The sequence below is a fragment of the Oncorhynchus kisutch genome, unplaced genomic scaffold (assembly GCF_002021735.2).
Source record: "Oncorhynchus kisutch isolate 150728-3 unplaced genomic scaffold, Okis_V2 scaffold1077, whole genome shotgun sequence".
In the NCBI taxonomy this organism is placed as follows: Eukaryota; Metazoa; Chordata; class Actinopteri; order Salmoniformes; family Salmonidae; genus Oncorhynchus; species Oncorhynchus kisutch.
Genome location: NW_022263022.1, coordinates 80,459 through 107,154, shown reverse-complemented (window position 1 = coordinate 107,154; position 26,696 = coordinate 80,459). Strand labels below are relative to the sequence as shown.

General features: G+C 47.1%; 1 protein-coding gene, 1 long non-coding RNA gene and 1 other non-coding gene across 3 annotated transcripts in view; 2 read left to right on the top strand and 1 right to left on the bottom strand.

Annotated features, from left to right (window-relative positions):
• The first annotated feature begins 1,817 nt into the window (after positions 1-1,817).
• LOC109881306 (uncharacterized) lies at positions 1,818-3,176 on the top strand. Its single transcript, XR_002253828.2, has 4 exons — positions 1,818-2,059; positions 2,146-2,259; positions 2,459-2,563; positions 2,754-3,176. It is a non-coding gene; the product is annotated as an uncharacterized LOC109881306 (long non-coding RNA).
• LOC116364449 (small nucleolar RNA SNORA50) lies at positions 2,898-3,039 on the top strand. Its single transcript, XR_004207998.1, has one exon. It is a non-coding gene; the product is annotated as a small nucleolar RNA SNORA50 (small nucleolar RNA).
• A 401-nt stretch (positions 3,177-3,577) lies between the features above and the next one.
• Positions 3,578-26,696, bottom strand: part of LOC109887663 (testis-expressed protein 2) — a 41,308-nt gene continuing 18,189 nt past the window's right edge. Inside the window, exons 3-13 of the mRNA XM_031817577.1 lie at positions 24,937-26,641; positions 22,571-22,771; positions 20,815-21,169; positions 20,392-20,618; positions 18,450-18,605; positions 18,109-18,208; positions 13,251-13,371; positions 8,108-8,215; positions 7,486-7,695; positions 6,931-7,051; positions 3,578-5,964 (exon numbers count right to left, since the gene is read on the bottom strand). Coding sequence (XP_031673437.1) covers positions 5,809-5,964; positions 6,931-7,051; positions 7,486-7,695; positions 8,108-8,215; positions 13,251-13,371; positions 18,109-18,208; positions 18,450-18,605; positions 20,392-20,618; positions 20,815-21,169; positions 22,571-22,771; positions 24,937-26,616 — 3,435 coding nt within the window. The 5' untranslated portion in view covers positions 26,617-26,641 and the 3' untranslated portion in view covers positions 3,578-5,808. The remainder of the gene's footprint in view (positions 5,965-6,930; positions 7,052-7,485; positions 7,696-8,107; positions 8,216-13,250; positions 13,372-18,108; positions 18,209-18,449; positions 18,606-20,391; positions 20,619-20,814; positions 21,170-22,570; positions 22,772-24,936; positions 26,642-26,696) is intronic.

Sequence of the window (26,696 nt, the reverse complement as noted above, 5' to 3'; positions counted from 1 at the left end):
TCAACACCACCTTGCATTAAATTTCACTGTGGTTTATTTTAATTGTCTACTTGTTTTGCCCACATGCAATGCACACGTAGGCAGGTCAGATGGCCAGATATTAGTGTGTGCAGAGACTTAAAACATCAAGCATGTTTGTTTTGTGATTCCTCTGTGCATGGCCATTTTAGCTTCCTTCCACTTGTCAAAATTCAGTGGCACCGTCTCTGCACAGACCCTAATACAGCAGCACACAGTGCCTGCACAGCCATTGGCCTTGTGATAAGATAGGACGCCCACACACAGTCAAACAGAACATACACAGACTGAACACTTGTCTATACGCACATGGTAGCACGGCCTGCAAGTATAACTGGGACAATGAACCGAAAATTGTCAACACCAACCAAACCGACCACTTATCATGGACATTTTGCTGATATCATTCATTACAATAAATACCCTATAGGGGCCTACTAGAGAAATGTGAAGTTTTAAATTAAATACGTTTTCTAATATGGGTGATTGTTGATGGGAAACTGATAGCTACAACATTCAAAGTAGTAATATTAAGGGTAATAAATAAAAAATAAAAACTGACCCACATTAATGTTAACTTATAGTTCAATGTATTGTTATCATGACAATAGTCAATTTATCGTTATATGGATTTTTGCCCAGCTCTACCTACAAGTCTGACTGCAAGAGTGTGAGCACAACCAGAACAAGCATGCTGAATTACTAGGGCACTGAGTGTGTTAAACAAACATCCCTGCACTGCTATTCATAAAGCGACATGTTGGATAGCTACATTTTGAAAGCACTATCAGAATATTTTATTTTATGTTTTAGAAAGAAACATTTAACACAGAGCAAAGGGCTTGCTCCAGCAACTAGTGAGGTGGTGGAACTTCACCTGATTGGTCTTTACTGACAGACTCTTTACATGGGGGTCTAAAGTCTAATCGTATCAATTTAGCTAGGGTCCCCAGCCTGGCTCTAATGCCTTGGCTTCATCTTATGGCATGGTTAGATTAGCCAACTAGTGTGACTTAATGGCTAGGTTGTTGAATAAATGCTGTACACTACATTATCTGTAATTTTACCCCTACTACAAAAACAGGAGACTAGCTAATACTACAGTAGCTACTTCAAGCAATTTAACAACATACTATATTAGCCTTAGCTTAGTTGGAGTCGACACTAGTTAACTAGGCATAAAATATATAACTGGTTGTTAGCTAGCCAACCAGCCAAGTATACTAGCTAACGTTAGCTAGCTTAATAACCATTTAGCCAAAATATCAGCTAGCTAACTAGTTGTAAATATTAGCTAGGTGTTAACCACTAAACCCATTAGCTAACTAGTTAGCCAATATGTCAATTCCTCCCACTAAGGTTCAGTATCGTAAGTTAGGTTAGCTACTTACCCTTTGAAGTGGGTCAATACTACACAGTAACGTGAAAATGCACCACAATAGGGCCCGACTGCTAACCGTCCAGTCCATCATACAGTCCAGACGGGGTAGTACGAGTTACATAGAATGCAATGCGTCGATACAACCAAGTTTTAAAGAGGCATTCCCAAAGAGTTACGATATCAAAACATTTCAGTTTGTCTGTGGCGTTGCTACTCTTCTCGCTTCGGTAATCAAGTGTCTCTGGCTCTGTGCCGGTCCAACTTGCATCTTCCTGAAATGAATATGTGGGTGTTGGACTTAGATTGCGAAGTCCGAAACAGTGGAGGAGGGGGGGAAATTCTAGGATGTCTCTCCACCAATAAGTACACAGCTAGCTACCGGATATGCTTTGCATGCAAGTATAAATTCGTCGGGGGTCTTCCGGTCACATTACATCAAGCAAGAGGAACATGGAGCGTACGTCTGACGCATGGCTCAATCTGTGCAGACTAAACTCGATTTTCTTTTTTTACCCATATTGTTTGATGGACGCCAGAAGATTATACATTGAAAACTGTAGTGAGTGAACGTCAACTAAATCCCTATTATGTAACTTGGCAAGGAACTCAGTAAAAAGGCCAGTAGCTAATGGCTAACTAGCTACTTACGACTCGTTCAAGGTAAGGTTCATTTATCGACATCTGGATTGACTTTAAACATCCTTGATGCTAAATCATTTCGTTAATGTTTTGATTCTATTCCCCAGGAAAGTCGGAGGCCATTACGAGCACCACAATCATGTGCGGAGACTGCGCACGTGGTCCGCAGCATGGCCCTCGAGTCCACGTTGGGACCATGGAACCCCTTGTGTTCTCTTGAGGTAGTTGCATGCAATGGCAATCCAATAACCTTAGAAAATATCCATGGTTGTATGAATGATGTTTTAACGCGTTAGACTTCTGATTGACAGTGAAGTTGACTTTTGTTGTTCTGACTCCTAACCCAGGTATGGACATCAATGTGGTTGTCTCCAGTCTTGGTGAATAACTTTGTGCTTATTTTTGCCTTTGCGACTTCAGGGAAACGTAGAGTTAATGTGGCTTGTCTTGGAGCAGGTGACGTGTAAGTGGCGCCTTTCTACGAAGGAACCCTGCATCATTCAGGTTTCCCTCAAAGACATGAAGGTGAATACTGTGATCTCGACATCTGTAGTGCAATGGGGGGTGGCTTTATGAATGATGTTTAATGCGTTAGACTTCTGATTGATGGTGAAGTTACCTTTTGTATTCTGACATAACCCATTCTCATATCAAACTGACTGACTGTTTGAAATAGTAGGCTTATTTGTGTTTTTTTTTCTCTTCGTGGATCTAGATGCAGTCATGGGAGTCCAATGTGGTGCAAAATGAATACCATGGAGCGACTTCAACTAATACAACTCTGTTTATTGAACATTAAGTTATCCAATAAAGTCATATTTGTAGTGGACTGTTATGTTTTAATTTATATCGTAACTGTATGCACTGTCTTTGAACCAGCAGAGCCCTCTCCATGGCTCTGTAGGCCAAGCTACAGCTGCAAGAACAAATCAAAGGCTTGTTATAACTGGGGTTACTTGGCATTTCATCCCAAGTTTCTCTTTTAAATGCAACTCACATCTACTCACTAATATTTGTCATGTGTGTATTCTGAGCTTTAATCTGAATACTTGGTGATTTTGAAGTACCATTCCCTAATTTTAGAGCTACAAGGAATAAACCAGTATTGTTATAGAAAGATTAAATCAACTTTTTTTTTAGCTCTGCATACTATTTATTCAGTGACATTTTAATGTCCCTATAACTCAAAAGCACAAAGTCACGATGGCCCAAACAACCACTCATTAGTTTGAATGAGCCTAGGATGAGGTACTGTTGTCAAAGCATGCCTGGTTACATGCAAGCAATGTTTTATTGATCAGAACTGTAGTGACATCGCTCAACGCAACTGAAATTCCAGTTTATATATTTTTCCCGTCACTGCAACTGTAATGATCGGTAGTGTATGAGGAAAGAACCTATGACATGACTTAGCTGTAAACATTTGACTAGAATTTCTTGTTATTCAAGTGGCACTAAAGCCTCACACACACATTTGAACAAAGTTGTGGCAAACAACCCAAATGTCACCGGTAAAAAACCATCTGCGCCAGTCATTGCTTGATATTTGAAATGGTTTATTTTTCACATGTACATAGCATGAAGTCAGGTATTTCAAGACAGGAAATTGATAAAGAAAAGCAGTCATATTTACTGAATGGCTCATGTTTCCATTGGTTGAGCGGTATGGCTAACATAAGTTATGGCTGTTTGAATCACCAGCTGCAGGCGTCTAAACATGTTCAGAATCTGAGTGTGGAAGCTGTAACGTATCCTAGCTGGTGAACGTGGTCTAAGAAAGTGGTGCTCAATGGCCGGGCCCTGGGATGTTGCTGATCAGTCCCTCCGATGGGTGTCTGACAATGGAGTAATGTAGCGCAGTGGTGCTCCAAAGAGGAAACGCATAGCTTTGGCAGCAACTAAGCATACCTTGTCCGGACCAGAATGGACCACAGGGCAGGAGCCTATCTCCTGTTTCTGTATTGTGAGACTTGCTGTACAAGTTCACCCCCTGAATAAGACACCAGATTTGCCAGTTGCTGGTACAAAAAAGGTTGAGAAACAGTTTTAAAAAGAGATGTGTGTGAAAGTGCTGCTTGGCCTATAAGACGAGACAAATGCATTTGACTGCGTTTTAAAACAGTTGATAGAAAATGAACTCCAGAAATATCTCCTGCCACTGCCAAAGTAATGACTCGATTCAATCAGATCAAGCATTTACCAGGGTTAGATGACACCCGCAAAGCTAATGTTTTGGAGGTGTAACTGTTGAAGCTGTGAAATCGGTGAGCAGCTGCTCTTGTGATCATTGTCACAAAGCCACACCGGCCCACACATTAGAAGTTCAGAATGAGAAAGTATAGTCTATATAGAAAATGACACTCAAATTGAAAATCATTCAAAAAAAAAAACTAACAGCCTAATTAAGGTGTAGAAAACATCTCACATTCCAATGTTGGAACTTGTAAGCTGGTCTGCATAGGATTTCTCTTAATGCGACTCAAAACACAATGGTAATGTCTGCTTTAGGTAGAATTCCAGAAGCCGCTTGTGGATTTGACTGCTCTAATGCAGTTCCACCAGCAAAACAACCATTATGCAGATGTCGCCTAAAGCGGATCTGATTGAATCGAGCCCTAGGTCAGCAGTCTATTAGGGTCCTTTATATTTGACCCAGTTAGGGAACTGCCTGCTTTACATGTACAGGTACATTCATTAGGCCTTCTGTCTACACTCTACACACCTCTTTTGACATCATAGCTGTAAGACTTGTGACAATACATAGATTTATGGTTGGTATTTGTACACCTCGTCAACAATGTGGTTTGACTTCAGAATGGCTGAGGCAATGGTGGACAGAAGACACTGAAGGCCCTATGCATTTGATGAAAGCTCCCAAGCTATACAGTCAGTAACTACTATATATAGCCTTCATCTGTGACTTACTCGGGTTTCATACCCATGCCACAAGAGTGTGAGCACGCTGAGCTAAAGCATAGACATCTTGAGGATCCAACACACATTTTCAGGTCTCAGGCAAGGGTATTCATCCCAGGCTATTCAGTAACTACCACATGCCTGCCTTCTGCAGTTTGAGTTGTTTTGGGGGTAGGATGGTATTGTTGATCGATGCACAGTGGCGTTGACCTGTTTGCATAAGGAATGCCACGCTATGGATGGGGAGGGGGCGGAGAAAGGGATAGACATTGTCTCACAATGCCCATATGTGCATTAGATGATGAAGCATGTGACAAATCACACACACAGCCTTCTCTCTATGACCATCTACACCCATTCTTTTTTCATGGGTTTCGGGTCTGAAAGTCAATGGAAAAAGAAATGCAGGGCATATCATGGAATTCGATTAGTACACACACTTTTCATGTTCATCTATGACGTTTGGTGTAGCTGCTGTATATCACAGGTAGTGTGGTTCTTCAGTTTACACTGCATGGCAATTTGTCTGACCACACACACACTTACAATCCAAATGCTCTGTGAATCCATGACCTGTCTGACACCGTCCTCAGATTAATATTCCCTCAAACCAATGATGCAGTATTTCCCAGCCAAGTGAGAAGTAAGCAGGCTGTCTCTCTCCATCTCTCTGCCTTTCTTCACTTCCTGGTAGAGGATCCACAGTCTGGAGTGGCTGTGGGATTGGCCCACTGTCCTGAGGGAAGGAAAGTAAGCCCCGCCCACTGCGACGCTGGCACCAGTGGTTACTGGGATGTCAGGTCGCCAGTGACTTATCCTTAGCAACACCCCAGAAACGGAGAGTCTTGTTGTCTTCACACGTCAAAGAGTTCAGGCTCCGAGAGGTCTGGGTCCCTCAAGGCATCGGTCGATGTTGTCACAGTAGCCAGGTTGGCATTAGAACGGGTGTCCATGGCAGAGTGCATGATGGGTAGCCAGAGGTCATCCATGTTTGGCATCACAAATATTTTCTGTGAGAACAAAAATGAGAACTTGAGTAACTAGGAGTAAAACAGAAAACACTTCAAGCTAAAGGTGTGCCACAAATATTTATTACATTTATGATAAGCCTTTTGTCTGTATGTTTGACAAGAACACAAATCTTAGTTTATCACTTGAATGCTGAACGAGGTGCTTTGGTCTAGCTGGTATCACAAAATAGCAATTTATAGTAGTTATACAGTATGTGTTTCTGTGAAAACAACAAACAGGCCTCAACACCAGTTACAGCAGAAAGGCAGATTTCGGACAAAAACCCAGGAGACTGCAGTCAATCTTATTCTGTGTGATTGGATTTGGGGATTGTCTGGAGTCTGGTATTTTTGGGAAGCCATACATAGTCACTCACAACTGATGTGTGCGTACTTCTGTGCCTGAGTGTGTGTGGTAAGGATAATAATAATGTAGCGAAGTCTCAAACAGGGATACATGTAATTCTACTTCGTAGCCTGGCAGAATAACTGAGTTGTGAACAGGTGTGCCTCAGGGCAGAGTTCTAGGAGCAGCCTGATCATTATATGAAGACAGAGAGCCACAAGCATACTGTCTTTGAAGTACAGCTTGGTGGGATGCTGTAAATACATCACACACCACTCTTATGTTGTCCCAGTCCCATCATTGTCTAACACTGGGAAGACATTCACTTTGTTGACAAGGGAAGAGATGCAAAGCTAAGAGAAATTGAAAGCTTTCGATACATATTGAACAAAAGATACATTCATGTGATGATATGATTAATCAAATTGTATTAACAAATAGTTAGGGGGACTTAGATCTTTCTGACCAGGAAAGACTATAGAGCCCGAGATGTTCCCAGGCAGATCCCATGTTCAGGAAAAGCTCAGTCAAAGCTCCTGGATTTCAGATCACACAATACAGTTATTACATAATCCAAGTAGAGAGCTGTTAATGCTCTACTCTCCCTGGTCTCAGCGTACCTGAAACTCCTGATCCAGTTTCTTCTCGATCCAGTCGGTGACGTGGGCCAGCGTGACCTCCCTCTCACCCAGCTTGGGCCGGGCTTTCAGCTCCAAGTGGGGGGGATTCCTGAAGCCATACCTGGACGGGGAAGGTTCCCTATGTTACACCCATTGGCTTACTGTATCCTAATATCCTGGGGAAGGTTTCTCTTATACCCGTTGAACTAGTAAGCTACTAGTCTAGTCTTCCTTTTTATAATGCTTTGACTCCTCTACTTCATATTACCAGCAGAGGACATGTGGGCTACTGTGTCAACAAGCCAGGCTAAGCCCTTCTGTATCTCTATAGCTGAATAACATGCATATTCACACTGGATATTCAATATTCAGACCTTACCCCTGGAGCGGAATGTACCAAATTCTGTCTGCGGGGGTAGGTGCTAAGTATACTGTATGAGGGTGATGGGGCGTTCTATATCCTAATGGTGGGGGGAGGTGGTATGTAACTGTATGAAGGTATTGTGACGTACCATTATCCTGTCAGTGAGGGGAGGTGGGATGGATGGAACGTACCATATCCTGTCGGTGGGTGGGGGTGGTATGTTGACAGCCAGCATCCCGCGGCACTCCAGCACCTCCACGGTGAGAAGCAGTGGCGTGTTGGACACCTCCTCGATCTTCTTCTTGATAAACTCTGTCTCCGTGGCCTTCTGGAAGTACTTAGACTTGGCGATCTTGTCCACAAACCTCATGATCTTACTGGGCCGGTGGCCTCCGACGAAACTGTGAGGGAAGAGGAGGAGATGAAGTAATAGGAGGAAGAAGAAGGAGAGAGAGGAGATGGAGAACGAGGGAGAGGAGGGGAAGTGAAGGAGGTGAAAGAGGTGTCGGAAAAGGAAGAGGAGGGAGTGAGTCAGCATCATCAGATATTCATTAGTCTCTCCCTCCACCCACTATACAGGGCAGTGAGTGGGTACATTCTGTCACTCTGGGCCGGAAAGCAGTTCCTGCCTGTATCTGTTTGTGGCACTTAGGACAATACCTTAAACCGGGCTGTAAAATAAAGTATAACCAACAATTGCTGCACGATTATTAGCCTGCATAATTGACTGTGTTCTCTGTTTCTTCTTCATTGTAATATAACACACAAATGGAAACAGAGACAGACACGGCCTGATGCTAATGATGTTCTCACCCCTCCGCCCCCAGCATGTCCATGGGGATTTCTGGGGGATCCTCTTCGTCAGACGATCCAGCACTGGAGGACTCTTCGTCACTATCTGCCAGGCAGTAGGCCCGAGGTCTGGGCCTTTACACACACAAAACATGAGAACAAAGGGGATGAGTATTAGTCAGCTTTAAGAAATGGAAGTGGAAAACAGATGAAAATTAGTATGAGAAATTGTCTGTTGTTATTGGGGAGCGGTGTTGGCAGCATTTGTGCCTAGGAAGCCCTCAGCAAATCCAGTCTGGACACAGCAGTTCGTTCCAACGGTCAAAGCTGACACTCCTTCAGTACTGAACGGGGACTAACATTTACCCTAGACTAAAGCCTAAAGGACTCCCATGTGGTACAGCATGAGAAGTCATGTTTCTGCTCACAAGGCCATGCCCACTGTTTGCAGAGGGAGTTTCTTCCCTTTTCGTCAAAACAAGTACACTCCGAAGAGGATTCGCTGAGCAGCTCAAAGACTATCATCAAATCCCTTATTAAACATTCCCAGAACGATTGATCCCTCAGAGGCCTTGGCTGGGAAATAGCCTGGTCAGTGGTCACCAACCGGTTGATCACGATCGACTGGTCGATCTCCAAGGCATTCCTAGTAGATCACCAAACATTTCTGTAAAAAAAAACAATAATAAAGCCTTGTGTTCCTTTTTTTCCCGTTTCACTGTTGGTGGTAGGTGCACTTGATTCAGCATCATTAGTTGCACCAGGAAGGCAGTGTTCCCATTCTTTTACAATTTCATGTGTCTGAAGGTAGAACTCAGACAACACAGCAGGCCCAAAGAGCAAATCAAGTGCACCTATAGGCCTACCACTGGCCAATCAGGTAGCTCAGACCACCGTGTGTGCACAGTTTCCTCGAGCCATAGATGGTAAAAAGAAGCCCAGAATGCACAGTAAAGTTGATACTGTGAGATTTCAAAAGGTTTAGGAATAAAGCAAAGAGCTGCTGTTTTTGTGAGCAAGTTTATGTTTAAGTTGTCATTCAGCACCGTCAACACTTTAACCAATAAAATGTGCGTTCTCCCTACTTCCACTAAAACTAGCACTGCAGCTGCATTGAAGGAGTAGTCGATAGCAGAGTGCTCAGATAAGCTTGCATTGCTATTACCAGTGTGATCATATACCTAAATGTTTTAAATATCATTTCAAAATGGTCTGAGAAGAACAACATTGGCAGGGCAATTCAAGCATAGCAATATGCAATGATAATGTGTTGGGCCTATAGCCTACTGCACAAACCTCATTGTTACAGAACTGTTTGTAATGGGCTTACATTTAAGTCATGTTTGAGCTGTAGATATCGGCTTGGATTTTGACTCAGAAAGTGATCTCGACTCAGAAAAGGTTGGTGATCACTGCCATAGAAGATGGCAAGACAGCACAAACAGATCTGGTACCAGACTCATTCCTTGCCGGGGCTTTTAAAGGATCGACTGGCTTGCAGGGAAGCTGATTCCATGAGACAAAAGAGGGTGAAATATGAAAAGAGAAAAAAAGAGGGATGATTTCAGTATACCAGGCAGAAAGAAATCTTTCCCAAACTCACCAGCAATAAGACACATCCACCGAGGTCAGAGGTAGAATCCAGAGAGAGAGGGAATAAAGGAGAAAAAAATATGCAAATGTGACAGTTAACAATGCCTCTCATTCAAACGCAGTGTTTTCAATCCTGTTCATGTGATGCAGGTTTTTGGTCCAGCCCAGCACTAACACACCTGTTCTTGAATCATGTGTGTTGATGTGGGCTGGAACAAAAGCCTGCAAATCCTATGAGCGTAGAACAACACTGAACAGACCCTATCAATTCAGCCATTAGCACATGCTCAAAGCCATGCTGTTGATCCTAGATTTACAGCAAAAAAATGTTACTTCTCATTATCCCCTCCCAGCATCATTATCCCCTCCCAGCATCATTATCCCCTCCCAGCATCATTATCCCCTCCCAGCATCCACTAATTGACTAATAGCATTTTGGAAGTCAAACAAAACACGTTGACAGTTCCAGATGAAGTCAGGCAGTGAATGGAGCCAATAAGTATTTAGAAAAGGTGTTGCTAAGTCACTCTGTTCAGTATCATACATCCTGAATGCCACTAATTCCTCACATGTGATTGCCTACATAACCAAAGAGGTGCACATACTTTAAAGTACTATATAAGTAAGTTGATTGAGTACTTGATTTTAAGATTTATAATATCTCCCTGAGTGCTCTTTTTTTAACCACATATGTAAATAGAACATTTTAAATACCACATATCTCTATGTCCTTACCCCTCGCTCCCCCAGCCCCATCTCCCTCCTATCTACTCACCCCTCCCTCCCCTGCTCCTCCAGCCCCATCTCCCTCCTATCTACTCACCCCTCCCTCCCCTGCTCCCCCAGCCCCATCTCCCTCCTATCTACTCACCCCTCACTCCCCTGCTCCTCCAGCCCCATCTCCCTCCTATCTACTCACCCCTCACTCCCCTGCTCCCCCAGCCCCTCTCCCTCCTTCCTACTCACCCCTCCCTCCCCTGCTCCCCCAGCCCCATCTCCCTCCTATCTACTCACCCCTCACTCTCCTGCTCCCCCAGCCCATCTCCCTCCTTCCTACTCACCCCTCACTCCCCTGCTCCCCCAGCCCCTCTCCCTCCTTCCTACTCACCCCTCACTCGCCTGCTCCCCCAGCCCCATCTCCCTCCTATCTACTCACCCCTCACTCCCCTGCTCCCCCAGCCCCTCTCCCTCCTTCCTACTCACCCCTCTCTCCCCTGCTCCCCCAGCCCCATCTCCCTCCTACCTATTCACCCCTCACTCCCCTGCTCCCCCAGCCCCTCTCCCTCCTTCCTACTCACCCCTCTCTCGCCTGCTCCCCCAGCCCCATCTCCCTCCTATCTACTCACCCCTCACTCCCCTGCTCCTCCAGCCCCATCTCCCTCCTATCTACTCACCCCTCACTCCCCTGCTCCTCCAGCCCCTCTCCCTCCTTCCTACTCACCCCTCTCTCCCCTGCTCCACCAGCCCCATCTTCCTCCTATCTACTCACCCCCCTGCTCCCCCAGCCCCATCTCCCTCCTATCTACTCACCCCTCACTCCCCTGCTCCCCCAGCCCCATCTCCCTCCTATCTACTCACCCCTCACTCCCCTGCTCCCCCAGCCCCTCTCCCTCCTTCCTACTCACCCCTCTCTCCCCTGCTCCCCCAGCCCCATCTCCCTCCTATCTACTCACCCCTCACTCTCCTGCTCCTCCAGCCCCTCTCCCTCCTTCCTACTCACCCCTCTCTCCCCTGCTCCCCCAGCCCCATCTCCTTCCTTCCTACTCACCCCTCACTCCCCTGCTCCTCCAGCCCCTCTCCCTCCTTCCTACTCACCCCTCTCTCCCCTGCTCCCCCAGCCCCTCTCCCTCCTTCCTACTCACCCCTCACTCCCCTGCTCCCCCAGCCCCTCTCCCTCCTTCCTACTCACCCCTCTCTCCCCTGCTCCCCCAGCCCCATCTCCCTCCTATCTACTCACCCCTCACTCCCCTGCTCCCCCAGCCCCTCTCCCTCCTTCCTACTCACCCCTCTCTCCCCTGCTCCCCCAGCCCCATCTCCCTCCTATCTACTCACCCCTCACTCTCCTGCTCCTCCAGCCCCTCTCCCTCCTTCCTACTCACCCCTCCCTCCCCTGCTCCCCCAGCCCCTCTCCCTCCTTCATACTCACCCCCTCTCTTCCCTGCTCCTCCAGCCCCTCTCCCTCCTTCCTACTCACCCCTCCCTCCCCTGCTCCCCCAGCCCCTCTCCCTCCTTCATACTCACCCCCTCTCTTCCCTGCTCCTCCAGCCCCTCTCCCTCCTTCCTACTCACCCCTCCCTCCCCTGCTCCCCCAGCCCCCCTCCCTCCTTCATACTCACCCCTCTCTCCCCTGCTCCCCCAGCCCCATCTCCCTCCTATCTACTCACCCCTCACTCCCCTGCTCCTCCAGCCCCTCTCCCATCTCCCTCCTTCCTACTCACCCCTCACTCCCCTGCTCCTCCAGCCCTTCTCCCTCCTTCCTACTCACCCCTCTCTCCCCTGCTCCCCCAGCCCCATCTCCCTCCTATCTACTCACTCCCCTACTCCTCCAGCCCCTCTCCCTCCTCCATACTCACCCCTCTCTCCCCTGCTCCCCCAGCCCCATCTCCCTCCTATCTACTCACTCCCCTGCTCCTCCAGCCCCTCTCCCTCCTCCATACTCACCCCTCTTTCGCCTGCTCCCCCAGCCCCTCTCCCTCCTCCATACTCACCCCTCTTTCCCCTGCTCCCCCAGCTCCTCTCCCTCCTCCATACTCACCCCTCTTTCCCCTGCTCCCCCAGCCCCTCTCCCTCCCCATACTCATCCCACTTTCCCCTGCTCCCCCAGCCCCTCTCCCTCCTCCATACTCACCCCTCTTTCCCCTGCTCTCCCAGCCCCTCTCCCTCCTCCATACTCACCCCTCTTTCCCCTGCTCCCCCAGCCCCTCTCCCTCCTCACCCCTCTTTCCCCTGCTCCCCCAGCCCCTCGCCCTCCTCACCCCTCTTTCCCCTGCTCCCCCAGCCCCTCTCCCTCCTCCATACTCACCCCTCTTTCCCCTGCTCTCCCAGCCCCTCTCCCTCCTCCATACCCACCCCTCTTTCCCCTGCTCCCCCAGCCCCTCTCCCTCCCCCATACTCATCCCTCTTTCCCCTGCTCCCCCAGCCCCTCTCCCTCCTCCATACTCACCCCTCTTTCCCCTGCTCTCCCAGCCCCTCTCCCCTCTCCCTCCTCCATACTCACGCCTCTTTCCCCTGCTCCCCCAGCCCCTCTCCCTCCTCACCCCTCTTTCCCCTGCTCCCCCAGCCCCTCTCCCTCCTCCATACTCACCCCTCTTTCCCCTGCTCTCCCAGCCCCTCTCCCTCCTCCATACTCACCCCTCTTTCCCCTGCTCCCCCAGCCCCTCTCCCTCCTCCATACTCACCCCTCTTTCCCCTGCTCCCCCAGCCCCTCTCCCTCCTCACCCCTCTTTCCCTGCTCCCCCAGCCCCTCTCCCTCCTCCATACTCACCCCTCTTTCCCCTGCTCCCCCAGCCCCTCTCCCTCCTCACCCCTCTTTCCCCTGCTCCCCCAGCCCCTCTACCTCCTCCATACTCACCCCTCTTTCCCCTGCTCCCCCAGCCCCTCTCCTTCCTTCCCCAGACGGGCCAAGTTCATCTTGGTCTCCAGGGTCATGATGAAGGAACCAGTGTAGGATACCTCCAGATCAAACCACAGACCTAGAAAGTGTAGGGAGTGAGAGAGAGAGAGAGAGAGAGAGAGAGAGAGAGAGAAAGGGATAAAAGAGGGATGGTAAATCATTACTAACATACCATCGTTGGCAATAGTGGAATAATGAGGCAGAACTGTTTTCACACCTCCCTGCAATGAAAACGTTCTCCACCGTTGAGGATGCAGCCAACAAACTACATAGCCATATCAGATTAGTTACTACAAAAGCACAAAAATGTATAGCTAATGCTGACGGTATATAAAAGCTCTTGGTCCTATGTGTAAGTGGATAAGTCACTCATCCACTGTGAGCCTGAGGCAAAGAGCAGTAAGAGCTCCCTTAGTTTTATCCCACCTGGACTACTGCCCAGTTATATGGTCAAGTAAAGCAAAGAAGAATATAGGCAAATTACAGTTGGCCCAGAATAGAGCAGCACGGCTGGCCATTAAATGTAGACGGAGGGACAATATCAATAACCTGTATGTCAGTCTCTCCTGGCTCAAAGTAGAGGAGAGATTGACTGCATCCCTACTATTCTTTGTGAGAGGTGTGTTGAATGCACCAAACTGTCTGTTCAAACAGCTAACACACAGCTCAGACACCCATGCATACCCCACAAGGAATGCCACCAGGGGTCTCTTCACAGTCCCCAAGTACAGAACAGACTCTGGGAAATGCACAGTGCTACATAGAGCCATGACAACATGGAACTCTTCCACATCAAGTAACTCAATCGAGCCGTAAAATCAGATTGAAAAACCCCCAGATAAAACAACAACTCACAGCACAACGTGGACTGTGAAGAGACACTTACACACACACACACAATGCAATATTGTGGTATAGTGTATTTTATATTGTAAATGTTGTATAATAGAGTCATAATGTATTGTGTTATTGATGATGTAGGCTGTTGTTGTGTTTTGCTGGGATGTAATTGTTTTAACACTGTTTAGACCCCAGGAAGAGTAGCTGCTAATCTCTCTCTCACTCTGGTCAAAATGTTGTAACGTATAGACGCTCCGTCGCTCTGTTTGCTTGAAGTTTGTAGCGGCCTTAAGCAGCATCACATCTGCCTTTGGGGCACTCTGGTCGCTAGCAGCCCCTGGTGGGAGCACACATGAACAACAACTTGAATACTAAGTTCTTATGTTACCCAGTGTTTGATGCAATTTCAAGATAATTCATTCAGCATTGTTTGCTTTGGCCCTGTATTAGTACTATTGTAAAACTCAGTTAAACATTGCATGTCTCTAAAGTACAAATGCTAAGGTTGTTTTTGTAGACTAACCAGAAGTTACCCGCCGGACTCCTAATTGCAGTGAAGCCACATGCTGTGTCTGACTGGTAGGGAGAGGAATGATCCTCTAGTAAACACACCAAAAGGTCAACACTAGGGCAGCCTCACCTCTGATTGGCTCAGAAGCTGGCTAACTCACCAGGCTTCTTCCTGGTTTTGGGTGGGAAAGGTCAGAACCCAGCAGCGTTTTTTGGTGTGTGTGTGTGTCACGTCTCTATACGGGGAGGAAATATCAACACGTTTACTCTTCATCTCTCTCTCTCTCCAGACTCTCTCTCTCTCTCCAGACTCTCTCTCTCTCTCTCCAGACTCTCTCTCTCTCTCTCTCTCTCTCTCCAGACTCTCTCTCTCTCTCTCCAGACTCTCTCTCTCTCTCTCCAGACTCTCTCTCTCTCTCTCCAGACTCTCTCTCTCTCTCTCCAGACTCTCTCTCTCTCTCTCCAGACTCTCTCTCTCTCCAGACTCTCTCTCTCTCTCTCTCTCCAGACTCTCTCTCTCTCTCTCTCTCCAGACTCTCTCTCTCTCCAGACTCTCTCTCTCTCCAGACTCTCTCTCTCTCTCTCTCCAGACTCTCTCTCTCTCTCTCCAGACTCTCTCTCCAAACACTCTCTATCCCACACAATGAAAGTGGGGAGGGATTTCTGTGACTAAATCTCTGGAAACTCTTCAGATGATAACGGTTATAAAACCATTAACTTATATCAGCTTCATCATCCTCCTGGAATAGAGGAGCACAGGGCTGCTGAGCAGTAATCCCCATAGGGCTCATTATGTGCAAGCATCTAGCTGATAATGCCTGGGGGGAAAGCCCATGGGAACTGTGTTGTATAGGACAGTGTGCAATAAATCACTCTCTGGACTGACGAGCTTATGGGAAAGGGGATACCTATTCAGTTGTACAACTGAATGCATTCAACCGAAATGTGTCTTCCGCATTTAACCCAACCCCTTTGAATCAGAGCGGTGTGGGGGTCTACCTTAATCGACATCATCGGCGCCCAGGGAGCAGTTGTTGTTGGCGGTTAACTGCCTTGCTCAGGGGCATTCAAACCAGCAAACTTTTGTTTACTGGCCCAACGCTCTTAACCACTAGGCTACCGGATGCTTCTACTGTAGCAAGACAGCAGAGCAGTGTTTCCAAACTCAGTCATGGGGACCCGAAGGGGTGCACGTTTTGGTTTTTGCCCTAACACTACACAGCTGATTCAAATAATCAACTCATCATCAAGCTTTGATGATTTGAAATCAGCTGTGTTGTGCTAGGCACCCCTTGTGGTCCCCAGGAATGAGTTTGGGAAACGCTGCAGTAGAGCCTTAGGAGTTTAACCCTTAACCTTGAATATGGAAAGCTTCCCAAATCCTTTAAAGGCCCAATGCAGCCTATTTTTAAATCTCAATATCAAATCATTTCTGGGTAAATATTAAGTACCTTACTGTGATTGTTTAGAATTAAAATGGTCCACAAAAAAAACAATTTTTGTCAAAAAAAGCAATAATTTTACTAGGACTGTCTGGGAGTGTTCTGAATGGGGAGGGAAAACTGAAAACTAGCTGGTATTGTCAAAGAGGTTTAGAACTCTTTGTTTTTGGTCTATTAAAACTTATACCGCCTGTTGATTTCACCAGGTAAGCCAAAACTCCATTAAAGTGTTAGTTTCATCAGCTGTTGTACAATATGACACAAAACCAAGGAACATTTTTGACTACACTGGGCCTTTATGGAGAAGTGGACCGTTAAAGCGAGACAGTGAGACATTCAAGCTTAGCAATGAAAGGTTTTTCAGGTAAAACATGGAAAACAGACTTAACCACACACTCCCAACTGTATCCCCTACATCAGAATATAGTTAAATGACTGGATCAATATTGTCACGTTCGTCATAACAAGGAGACCAAGGCGCAGCGTGATACGAATACATACTTCTTTTAATAAACGAAGAACACTTAAACTAACAAAATAACAAAACGACCATGACGCTATATAAACCGAGTGCTGACAGGAAACTACACATAGACAATAACCCACCAAAATCCCCAAGGAATATGGCTACTTCAATACGGTCCCCAATCAGAGAAAATGATAAACAGCTGCCTCTGATTGAGAACCAATCTAGGCAACCATAGACATATAAAACCCCTAGACATACAAAAACCCCTAGACATACAAAAACCCCTAGACATACAAAAAACCCTAGACATACAAAAAACCCTAGACATACAAAAAACCCTAGACATACAAAAAACCCTAGACATACAAAAACCCCTAGACATACAAAAAACCCTAGACATACAAAAAACCCTAGACATACAAAAAACCCTAGACATACAAAAACCCCTAGACATACAAAAACTAAACAAACCACCCTCATCACACCCTGACCTAACCAAAATAATAAAGAAAACAAAGATAACTAAGGTCAGGGCGAGACAAATATGACCTCCCACTCTCCTCACGAGCCTCCCACTTCTCCCCCTCATCCCCTCCCAAAGTCAGACATTTCAATGCAGGAATGAATGTGCCTCGGGCTGTATTCACATTCTCTGTTGGAGTGCTGATCTAGTCTGGCCTTTTAGATCCTAATCAATAACATCTACAGTGTTGTGAAAAAGTATCTGCCCCCCTTTCTAACTTTCTCTACTTTTGCATATTTTTCATACTGAATGTTATCAGATCTTCAACCAAACCTAATATTAGATAAAGGGAACCTGAGTAAACAAATAACAACAATTACTTAATAGATTTATTTCATAAACAAAGTTATGCAACACCCAATGCCAAGACATAATGGGACACATCTCATCCAAAAGGTTGACTCAAGTTTGTCAAAAAGCACCTGGATGATCCCTTTTATTTTTTTATTTAATTGTTTTTGTTTTAAGGACAAATTAGTCAAACGCATAACATGTTGGACGACATGGGTCCCATTATACCTGGCGAAAACCAAACACTGCATTCCACAGTAAGAACCTTATGCCAACGGTTGAGCATGGTGGTGGTACTGGGATGGTACCAGGAATTCTGCTCTGTATCAGAGAATTCTACAGGAGAATGTCAGGCCATCTGTCTGTGAGCTGAAGCGCAGCTGGGTCATGCAGCAAGACAATGATCCAAAACACACAATCAAGTCTACATGAAAATGGCTAAAAAGCAACACATTTGAAGTTTTGGAATGGCCTAGTCAAAGTTCAGACCTAATCCCAATTGAGATGTGGCAGGACTTGAAACGAACAGTTCATGTTTGAAAACCCACAAATATCGCCAAGATAAACCAGTTCTGCATGGAAGAGTGAGGCAAATGTTTAATTCCTCTGGTTCATAGAGGCAGGGGTATGGGGAGACTGAAACAAAAGGCAGAAGGGAGGGGGAAAGAGAGGAGATAGGAGGGAGAGGAGAAAAGATAGAGAGGGAGAAGAGAAAGCAGGGAGAGAGAGAGAGTGTCCTACCTTGGTGGTCCACAGAAGGCTTGGAGGCATGGAGGATCTTGGGAATGGAGAAGCCCATGTCCAGCGCTGTCAGAGCCAGCTCATTCATAAAGTATGGCAGCTGTAAAACACAGGACATTTACACCTCAGGACAGTCTCCTTTCTTACACATGTGTTTTCTCTGAGTTACATCTCATTTCCCTCTGGTGAGTTGAGAAGTAAGTGAGGGGAAGACGGGAGGAGAAGACGCTTGGAATTAAAAAAGGACTATCGACAAAGAGCTCTCTGGGACAAAGACAGATAAGAAGAATATACACGCTGACTGTATGTGGAGGCAGAGGAGACAGGATGCCAGTACTCACCCTGATCTTACTGAGCTTCATCTGGATCTTTTTGGAGACCATGTCAGCCCAGTACTTCTCCCCCAGGAAGTCCCAGAACACCCGGCCTATCAAGGCGTTCACCCACGCTTCTGGCACCGCCCCTCGCCCCGGCCGCTCGCACGGGCTGCTGGGTAACTGACAGGAACAACGTGGGAGTAACAGGTAGTGAGACAAAGGTAGTAAACATACATATTCTATATCCAACTGATTTTATAGGTCAGGTCCAGGGTATATACAATTATATGTGAAACGAATTGAGAATACTTGCTCATTGCTTAAAGTTGGAATGTACACTGAACAAAAATATAAATGCAACATGTAAAGTGTTGGTCCTATGTTTCATGAGATGAAATGTTCCATATGCACAGAAAGATAGTTTCTCTCAAATGTTGTGCACAAATTTGTTTACATCTTTGTTAGTGAGTATTTCTCCGTTGCCAAGATAAACAGCATGATCATTACACATGTGCACCTTGTAATGGGGACAATAAAAGGCAGCTCTAAAATGTGCAGTTTTGTCACACAACACAATGCCACAGATGTCTCAAGTTTTCAGGGAGCGTGCAATTGGCATGCTGACTGCAGGAATGTCCATCAGAGCGGTTGCCAGAGAATTGAATGTTAATTTCTTTTACCAACGTCGTTTTAGAGAATTTGGCAGTATGTCCAACCAGCCTCACAACCGCAGCTGATGAAACTGTGGGTTTGCACAACCAAAGAATTTCTGCACCAACTGTCAGAAAGCGTCTCAGGGAAGCTCATCTGCGTGCTGGTCGTCCCTCACCAGGGTCTTGGTCTGACTACATCACCGACTTCAGTGGGCAAATGCTCACCTTCGATGGTCACTGGCACGTTGGAGAAGTGTGCTCTTCACGGATATATCTTGGTATCAACTGTACCGGGCAGATGTCAGACAGTGTATGGCGTCATGCGGGCAAACGGTACCCCGTGGTGGCGGTGGGGTTATGGTATGGGCAGGCATAAGCCACGGACAACAAACAATTTAATTTTATTGATGGCAATTTGAATGAACAGAGATAATGTGATGAAATCCTGAGGCCTATTGTCGTGCCATTCATCCTCCTCCATAACCTCATGTTTCAGCATGATAATGCACTGCCCCATGTTGCAAGGTTCTGTACACAATTCCTTGAAGCTGAAAATGTTCCAGTTCTTCCATGGTCTGCATACTCATTTCACCCATTGAGCATGTTTGGGATGCTCTGGATCGACGTGCACGGTAGTGTGTTCCAGTTTCCGCCAAATATCCAACAACTTCACTAATGTGCGCTAATGTGACTAGAATGATGTTGTAAGTAACAGCAAACTTGCCAGGACATAGACATGTGTTATATGTGCAGAAAGCTTAAATTATTGTTAATCTAACTGCACTGTCCAATTTACAGTAGCTATTACAGTAACAAAATACCATGCTACTGTGTGAGGAGAGTGCACAACAACAAAAAACAATCACGGCACTTGGTTTGATACATTCACCTCTGAAGGTAGATAATGTACTTACATTCAGTAATCTTGCTCTGATTTGTCATCCTGAGGGTCCCAGAGATAAAATGTAGCATAGTTTTGTTAAATAAAATCAATTTTTTATTCAAATGTAGGAACTGGGTTCTAAGGTTTGAACCCCTGCTGGTCTGTATTCCCAGTCACGTGAAATCTATAGATTAGGATCTAATGAATTTATTTCAATTGACTAATTTCCTTATTTGAGCTGTAACTCTTTGAAATTGTTGCATGTTGCTTAGTATAGTTGTTTATTGTTCAGTATAGTTACATGCTATTACATGGCCACACTAACTACATGTCTACATGGCTATCTGATCAGCCTGTGTCAACATGATCCCCTCCATAGAATTACATATAGAATGAATAAGATCTCTGTGGTCTCCCCCATCAACCCTACCTTCTTGGTGGCTCCAGGGCTGCCGTCTGGGCTGTGGGAGGGACTGCTGGCCGGGGGGCTGTCCAGCGGGGGCAGGGGGGTGACGTACTTGGCCATGTAGACGTTGTAGTCCAGCAGCATCTTCTGCCTGACCCCTCCAGCCAGGGAAGGGTCCTTCTGACTGGGCTCATCCATGAGGCTGCCACGGCTGCTACTCCTGCTCTCTGCCTCCAATCTGTGAGGCCAGTCTGTTAGGCAACGACAACCACACCTGGGTTCAAATTCTATTGGAAATCATTTCACATACGTTAATGTCTAGCTAACGTCTCCCTGTCTGTAATCCTCTTAGAATTAGGGTTAGGGTTAAGGTTAGGGAGAATAGGATTTTGAATGGGAATCAATTGTTGCTCCCCAAAAAGTACAGCTGTCTGAATGTTCCCTCACCGCCCACTGGATGCTCACTGGACGTTTTATTAGCCTCAGACTTAAGTCTGGATGCCACCAAAATCCTCCTGAACCATTCTTCTTTCTCCCGACCCGTCCTCCCAAACAGGAACAGGATCAGATCCCGCTCCCCTGGGGGTTTCCTAGGCTCCTCTCCACCCCCAGCTCCACCTGGACCCTCCAGCTTCTCCCCCTTCTCCCCCACCCCAGACGGCTTCTCTTCCCCAGGTTCGGGCCTCTCTCCCTGGGCCTGGACCTTGGACATGAAGTCGTCTTGCTTGACCAGCTCGATACAGATGGGGTACTTCTTGTTCCACACGCGCTTCCTGGCCAGGCTCTGGGGAACCAGGTGGATCTGGGGACACATTTGGATGTTACATGCTACATGAACCTCTTGGGGGTGTTCTAAAAATATTCGGCTGACTGGACAGATACAGGTATTTATATAATTTCTGCCGGAGGCCCACTTCAATGTCTGTATGCCCAAACACACACGCAGTCATACACAAATGTGCACCATACATGGTACGAAAGTGACGTGTAGTTTTTCAGGAAGTAGCCTTGTAGTTTTGCGTTTTGAATGGGCAAAAACATATCACAGTGGTCTTCAGCACACAAACTTAAAAAGGTAAATTCATCAACAAACACAAATATAATTTTATATGCAGTCGGAACATACACCATAGCCAAATACATTTAAACTACGTTTTTCACAATTCCTGACATTTAATCCTAGTAAAAATGCCCTGTCTTAGGTCAGTTAGGATCACCACTTTTTTTAAGAATGTGAAATGTTAGAAATGCCATCTATTTTGTGAAGTGCACCAGTCCCTCCTGCAGCAAAGCACCCCCACAACATGATGCTGCCACCCCCGTGCTTCACGGTTGGGATGGTGTTCTTCTGCTTGCAAGCCTCCCCCTTTTCCTCTAAACATAACGATGGTCATTATGGCCAAACAGTTCTATTTTTGTTTCATCAGACCAGAGGACATTTCTCCAAAAAGTACGATCTTTGTCCCCATGTGCAGTTGCAAACCATTGTCTGGCTTTTTTATGGCGGTTTTGGAGCAGTGGCTCCTTCCTTGCTGTCGATATAGGACTCGTTGCACTGTGGATATAGATACTTTTGTACCTGTTTCCTCCAGCATCTTCACAAGGTCCTGAGTTTGAAGGTAGACCTTTAAGTACATCCACAGGTACACCTCTAATTGACTCAAATTATGTCAATTAGCCTATCAGAAGCTTCTAAAGCAATTTTCCAAGCTGTTTAAAGGCACAGTCAGCTTAGTGTATGTAAACTTCTGACCCACTGGAATTGTGATACAGTGAATTATAAGTGAAATATTCTGTCTGGTAACAATTGTTCGAAAAATTGCTTGTGTCATGCACAAAGTAGATGTCCTAACTGACTTGCCAAAACTATAGTTTGTTAACAAGAAATTAGTGGAGTGGTTGAAAAATGAGTTTTAATGACTCCAAGCTAAGTGTATGTAAACTTCCGACTTCAACTGTATCTTAAATGACCACGTTTTCATGGATTTGATGATATAAACGTCGAGCCCATTCAAGAGATTAGGGGACAGGACCCGGAAGTATGACGTAGGACGACGTCACTTGCACATTGCATTTCCCTTTCCCTTCCTCTCTCTGTCTTAGACATACACAAACAAAATGGGGCATCCATCCGCAAACGACCATACAACACGTTCCACAGACAGACGGACAGACAGACACATATACAGACACACAGACACACCTTGCTGTCGGTGAGGTCGTAGATCTTCTGGCTGATGTAGGTGACGTCAGGTTTGGGCTCGTTGTGCGTGGCCCGCCGGGCGATGTTGCGGTTGGGTTTGGACAGGCGCAGGGTGGAGCCCTCCAGACGTACATACACAGAGTGGGTCAGAGTGGCATGGTACATCTCTAGGTCATAGCTGGACATCTGGTTCATCCAGCCCTGTTAATGGGAACAATACACACGGTTAACTCTCAGACCGACGCATGGAACAACATGGAGACTAATAATATGCACGAATGACACACACACACACACACACACACACACACACACACACACACACACACACACACACACACACACACACACACACACACACACACACACACACACACACACACACACACACACACACACACACACACACACACACACACACACTAATTGGGGAGTGTGATCGGCTGCAATACAACCACATAACCACACGGTCTCCAACTTTTAGCTGACAGTCCTGGTCCATACTAACATCTCAGTGAGAGAATCATCCAGAGCATGTTGATATGTGGAGATATTATCACAACATGGCTTCATCTAAACAACAACAGGGTCTGTTCAGTTCTCTTCAGAGACGAGGAGACGTTACATCATGTTGATATGTGGAGATATTATCACAACATGGCTTCATCTAAACAACAACAGGGTCTGTTCAGTTCTCTTCAGAGACGAGGAGACGTTACATCATGTTGATATGTGGAGATATTATCACAACATGGCTTCATCTAAACAACAACAGGGTCTGTTCAGTTCTCTTCAGAGACGGGGAGACGTTACATCATGAGTTACATCATGGGCATGATGACATCATAGCGTGACTGTGGGTGACCCGTATGACCCCTCCTTTAGCTGGCTATATTCTGTGGTTCCACAGGTGCTATGTTGGTGTGTTCCACGTGACCAGAGAGCCTCTCTCCAGTACAGCTGTAGCCTGAGGATATTGAGCTCATGTGCCCACACGGGTTCAAACACACACGCACAAGTACACACAAACACACGCTTACATAACCGCTAGCCAACCGCTAAGCGTGTCTCCTCTGCTTCAGTTTCCAGCACATTGACTGGGTTAAAAGGAGAACGTTTGACAAATCAACAGACCATTTAATCTGTGAGGTTGTTTCAGGGCAAACCCCAATGCAGCTGTAGGGAACGCTATATAGCCTCAGTATGTTGTTGGATAGCCTAATGAGGATGTTAGATTCGTCATTTAGCAGACACTTTTATCCAGAGTCTTATTACAGTAGTGAGTGCATACATTTTCATACTGGTCCCCCATGGGAATCAAACCCACAACCCTGGTGTTGCAAGCACCATGCTGTGCCACACCGGACTTTGATGTGTTTCTTATCCAGCCAATGTTTCTCTATCCCACTGAGAAGCCACCATTGTGAATCCTGCATGAGCATTCAGGAGAGGTTGTACATCCCAATATTTAAGCCAGTGTAATGTTTAATGGTGTAACAACCCAAGCCTACTGAAAAGTACTGGTGTGGATAATAGGATTCATGGAGGGAGGAGAATTGTTACCTTGGCAACCATGCTGTTTAGCCATTCAAGAGAGGGAAGAAGATGGATATCTACAGACATATACTGAATGGCTTCCTGTCCTATCTGATAAAGTGAGCAGCCATCAGGTTTTATTCCTGAACTAACGACAAACAGAGACGCGATATGGAGAATTGGTTTGTGTCCCAAATGGCAACCTAATCCCTATATGGTGCACTACTTTTAACCAAGAACCCTATGGGCCTTGGTCAAAAGTAGTGCAATACATAGGGAATAGGGTGCCATGTGGGACGCAGCCTTGTAGATCCTCCCTACTCTCTCCGAGTCCCACTGGGGAAAAGCCAGCCGTGTATCAGCTGTTTATCTTGTAGATGCTATCAGCAACATGTGCTCAGCTTGCTAACTCAATAGAAGCTGCAGGCTGTCTGTCCACAGTGATGACAGGTACTACTAGGGGAAGGACACAGCCTATCTAAGATGTCAGGCTCCTTTCTATGTGATCTGCCTTAAATATACCTTGGTCGTTGCACAACAGAAAAGTATTCCTATCCATGACAATATCTTTATTGTTGCATTTATAAATCTATTATCTATCCTCTTGGGTAGAAAGCTTTCTATGTCATAACCTTATACAAAAAATACAGGGATAGGCTGTGAAACATAGGACAGTGTTCAGTCACAAACTCTGGTTCTGGAGAGTAGAGCAGGCTTTTGTTCCAGTCTTATACTAATGCACCCTTTACAGTTTTTTCCCAATTGTTTTGGCACTAATTTCAGTCAAATTTCTAAATACTTAGTACTAAACTGCTAACACAGTGACCTACCTTAAAGATTCCAGGTTCTTTGATATCCAGCTGGGCCACGTTCCACTGCTCCCCCCTTCGTCTGCCCTGCCTGGTCCCACTGCAGCTGGAGACCTCCGGAGCCGACAGCCACACCACCAGTATAGCCAGCATGAACCCTGCTGCCACCCCCTGCACCACCGCACACAAATAGGGTGGCAGAGGGAACACCAGGTAACTGTAGACTAGACACGTGAAGAAGAGGAGGCCAGTGATGGGCACGTTTGGTAAGTCTTCCTCCTCTTCGTCGGACTCGGCTTCACTGCAGACGCCCGTGCTTCCCGTTTGGATCTGCAGGGACCCGGGCCGCTCCCCGTCCGGTGTCTCAGTGTCAGTACAGAGCTCAAAGCCTTCACTGTAGAGCTCACAGAACTCCTCGTCCTCCAGGCGGACTAGGGCCGACATGGAGCAGTGACCCAGGGCGAGGGAGGAGGACCTGGGGAGAGGAGGAGGGGAGGAGACCCTGGAGGTCCTGGAGGACTTGGCTGGATGAGAGGAGAAGATAGTGTTTGCTGAGGCTTCACCAGTAGGGGTCTCCTCTTCCTCCTCCTCTCCTTCAGAGTTGCCCCCCTCCTCTTTGATGCTGTAGTTGTTGTTGCTCTCTGTGTGCCCATTGAGGCCTGCCAGGTTGGTGAGCTCCGTGGCGCTGAGGGAGAGGGAGCGGTGGGTAGCAGAGGCACCCCCTCCTGTACCCCCTCCCTCGGCTCCGCCTCCAGCCTCGTCGCCCATGAACTTACTGAACAGATGCATTGGCTCACACATGACCTCCGACAAACGTCTCCTAGTATCCTCGATCCTGGCCTCCATCTCTTGCACTTTGAAGAAACACCTCCCGTCGGCCGGGGAGGTGAGGGGTGAGGAGGGGGCCGTCTTAGAGTCACCACCCCCAGACGTGGTGGAGCCCATCGGCTGGCCCAACTGCTTGAAGAGCTGCAGGTTGTTGACGCGGGAGTCTGGAGGTGGGCGCTGCTGGGAGAGAGATGGTGGTGAGGGCGCCTCCTGGTGGTCGGGCCTGGTGTTGTCCGTGGAGAGAGACTTGACGAATGTCTTCATCAGGTGGTGGCGGTGGCGTCCGGCAGAAGAAGGAGGGGCAACCATCATTTCATTGGACAGGGACCTGAGGCTGAGGAAAGGCTTGGAGGGCAGGGCTGCGGAGCGAGACGGGGAGGAGGTGGTGGAGGAGGAGGTGGGATGGATCGTGGGTCTTGTGTGATCAGAGGGCCAGGAGGAGCAAGCGGGGGGGGACTGGAGGGGGGTGTGCGTGGAGGGGGGGAGGATGGGCAGGGCTGGGCTGTGGGGTAGAGTAGTAGAGGACACAGCAATGGTAGTGGTGGTCCCAATCCCTCCAGCCTCAAACAGTAGCTCCTCGCTGGCTTCCAAGGCCGTCACGATGCCCTGGTCCTCAGTCCTCCCCCCCATCCCACCCAGCCCTTCTGACTCCTCTCCTGCGGAGGACGATGACACAGACGCCCCAAAGCCATACAGCTCCTCGTCCTCCTCTTGTCCCAGGGCAGAGAAGTGGATGGTGATGGTGTCCCGGGAGAGAGAGCGCTGCACCTGCAGCTTGGGGCCTGGGGGCGGGCGGGGGGGCGTGGAGGAGGAGGGGGTACTGTCAGCGGCATGGCCGTCCTTCCTGCTACTGTTGCTGCCCTGGCTGGTCATGCCCACACTCCACAGGGCTCACAGCCTGGAGAGGGGGAGAGAGAGGGGGAGAGAGAGAGGGATGAGGGAGAGAGAACGAG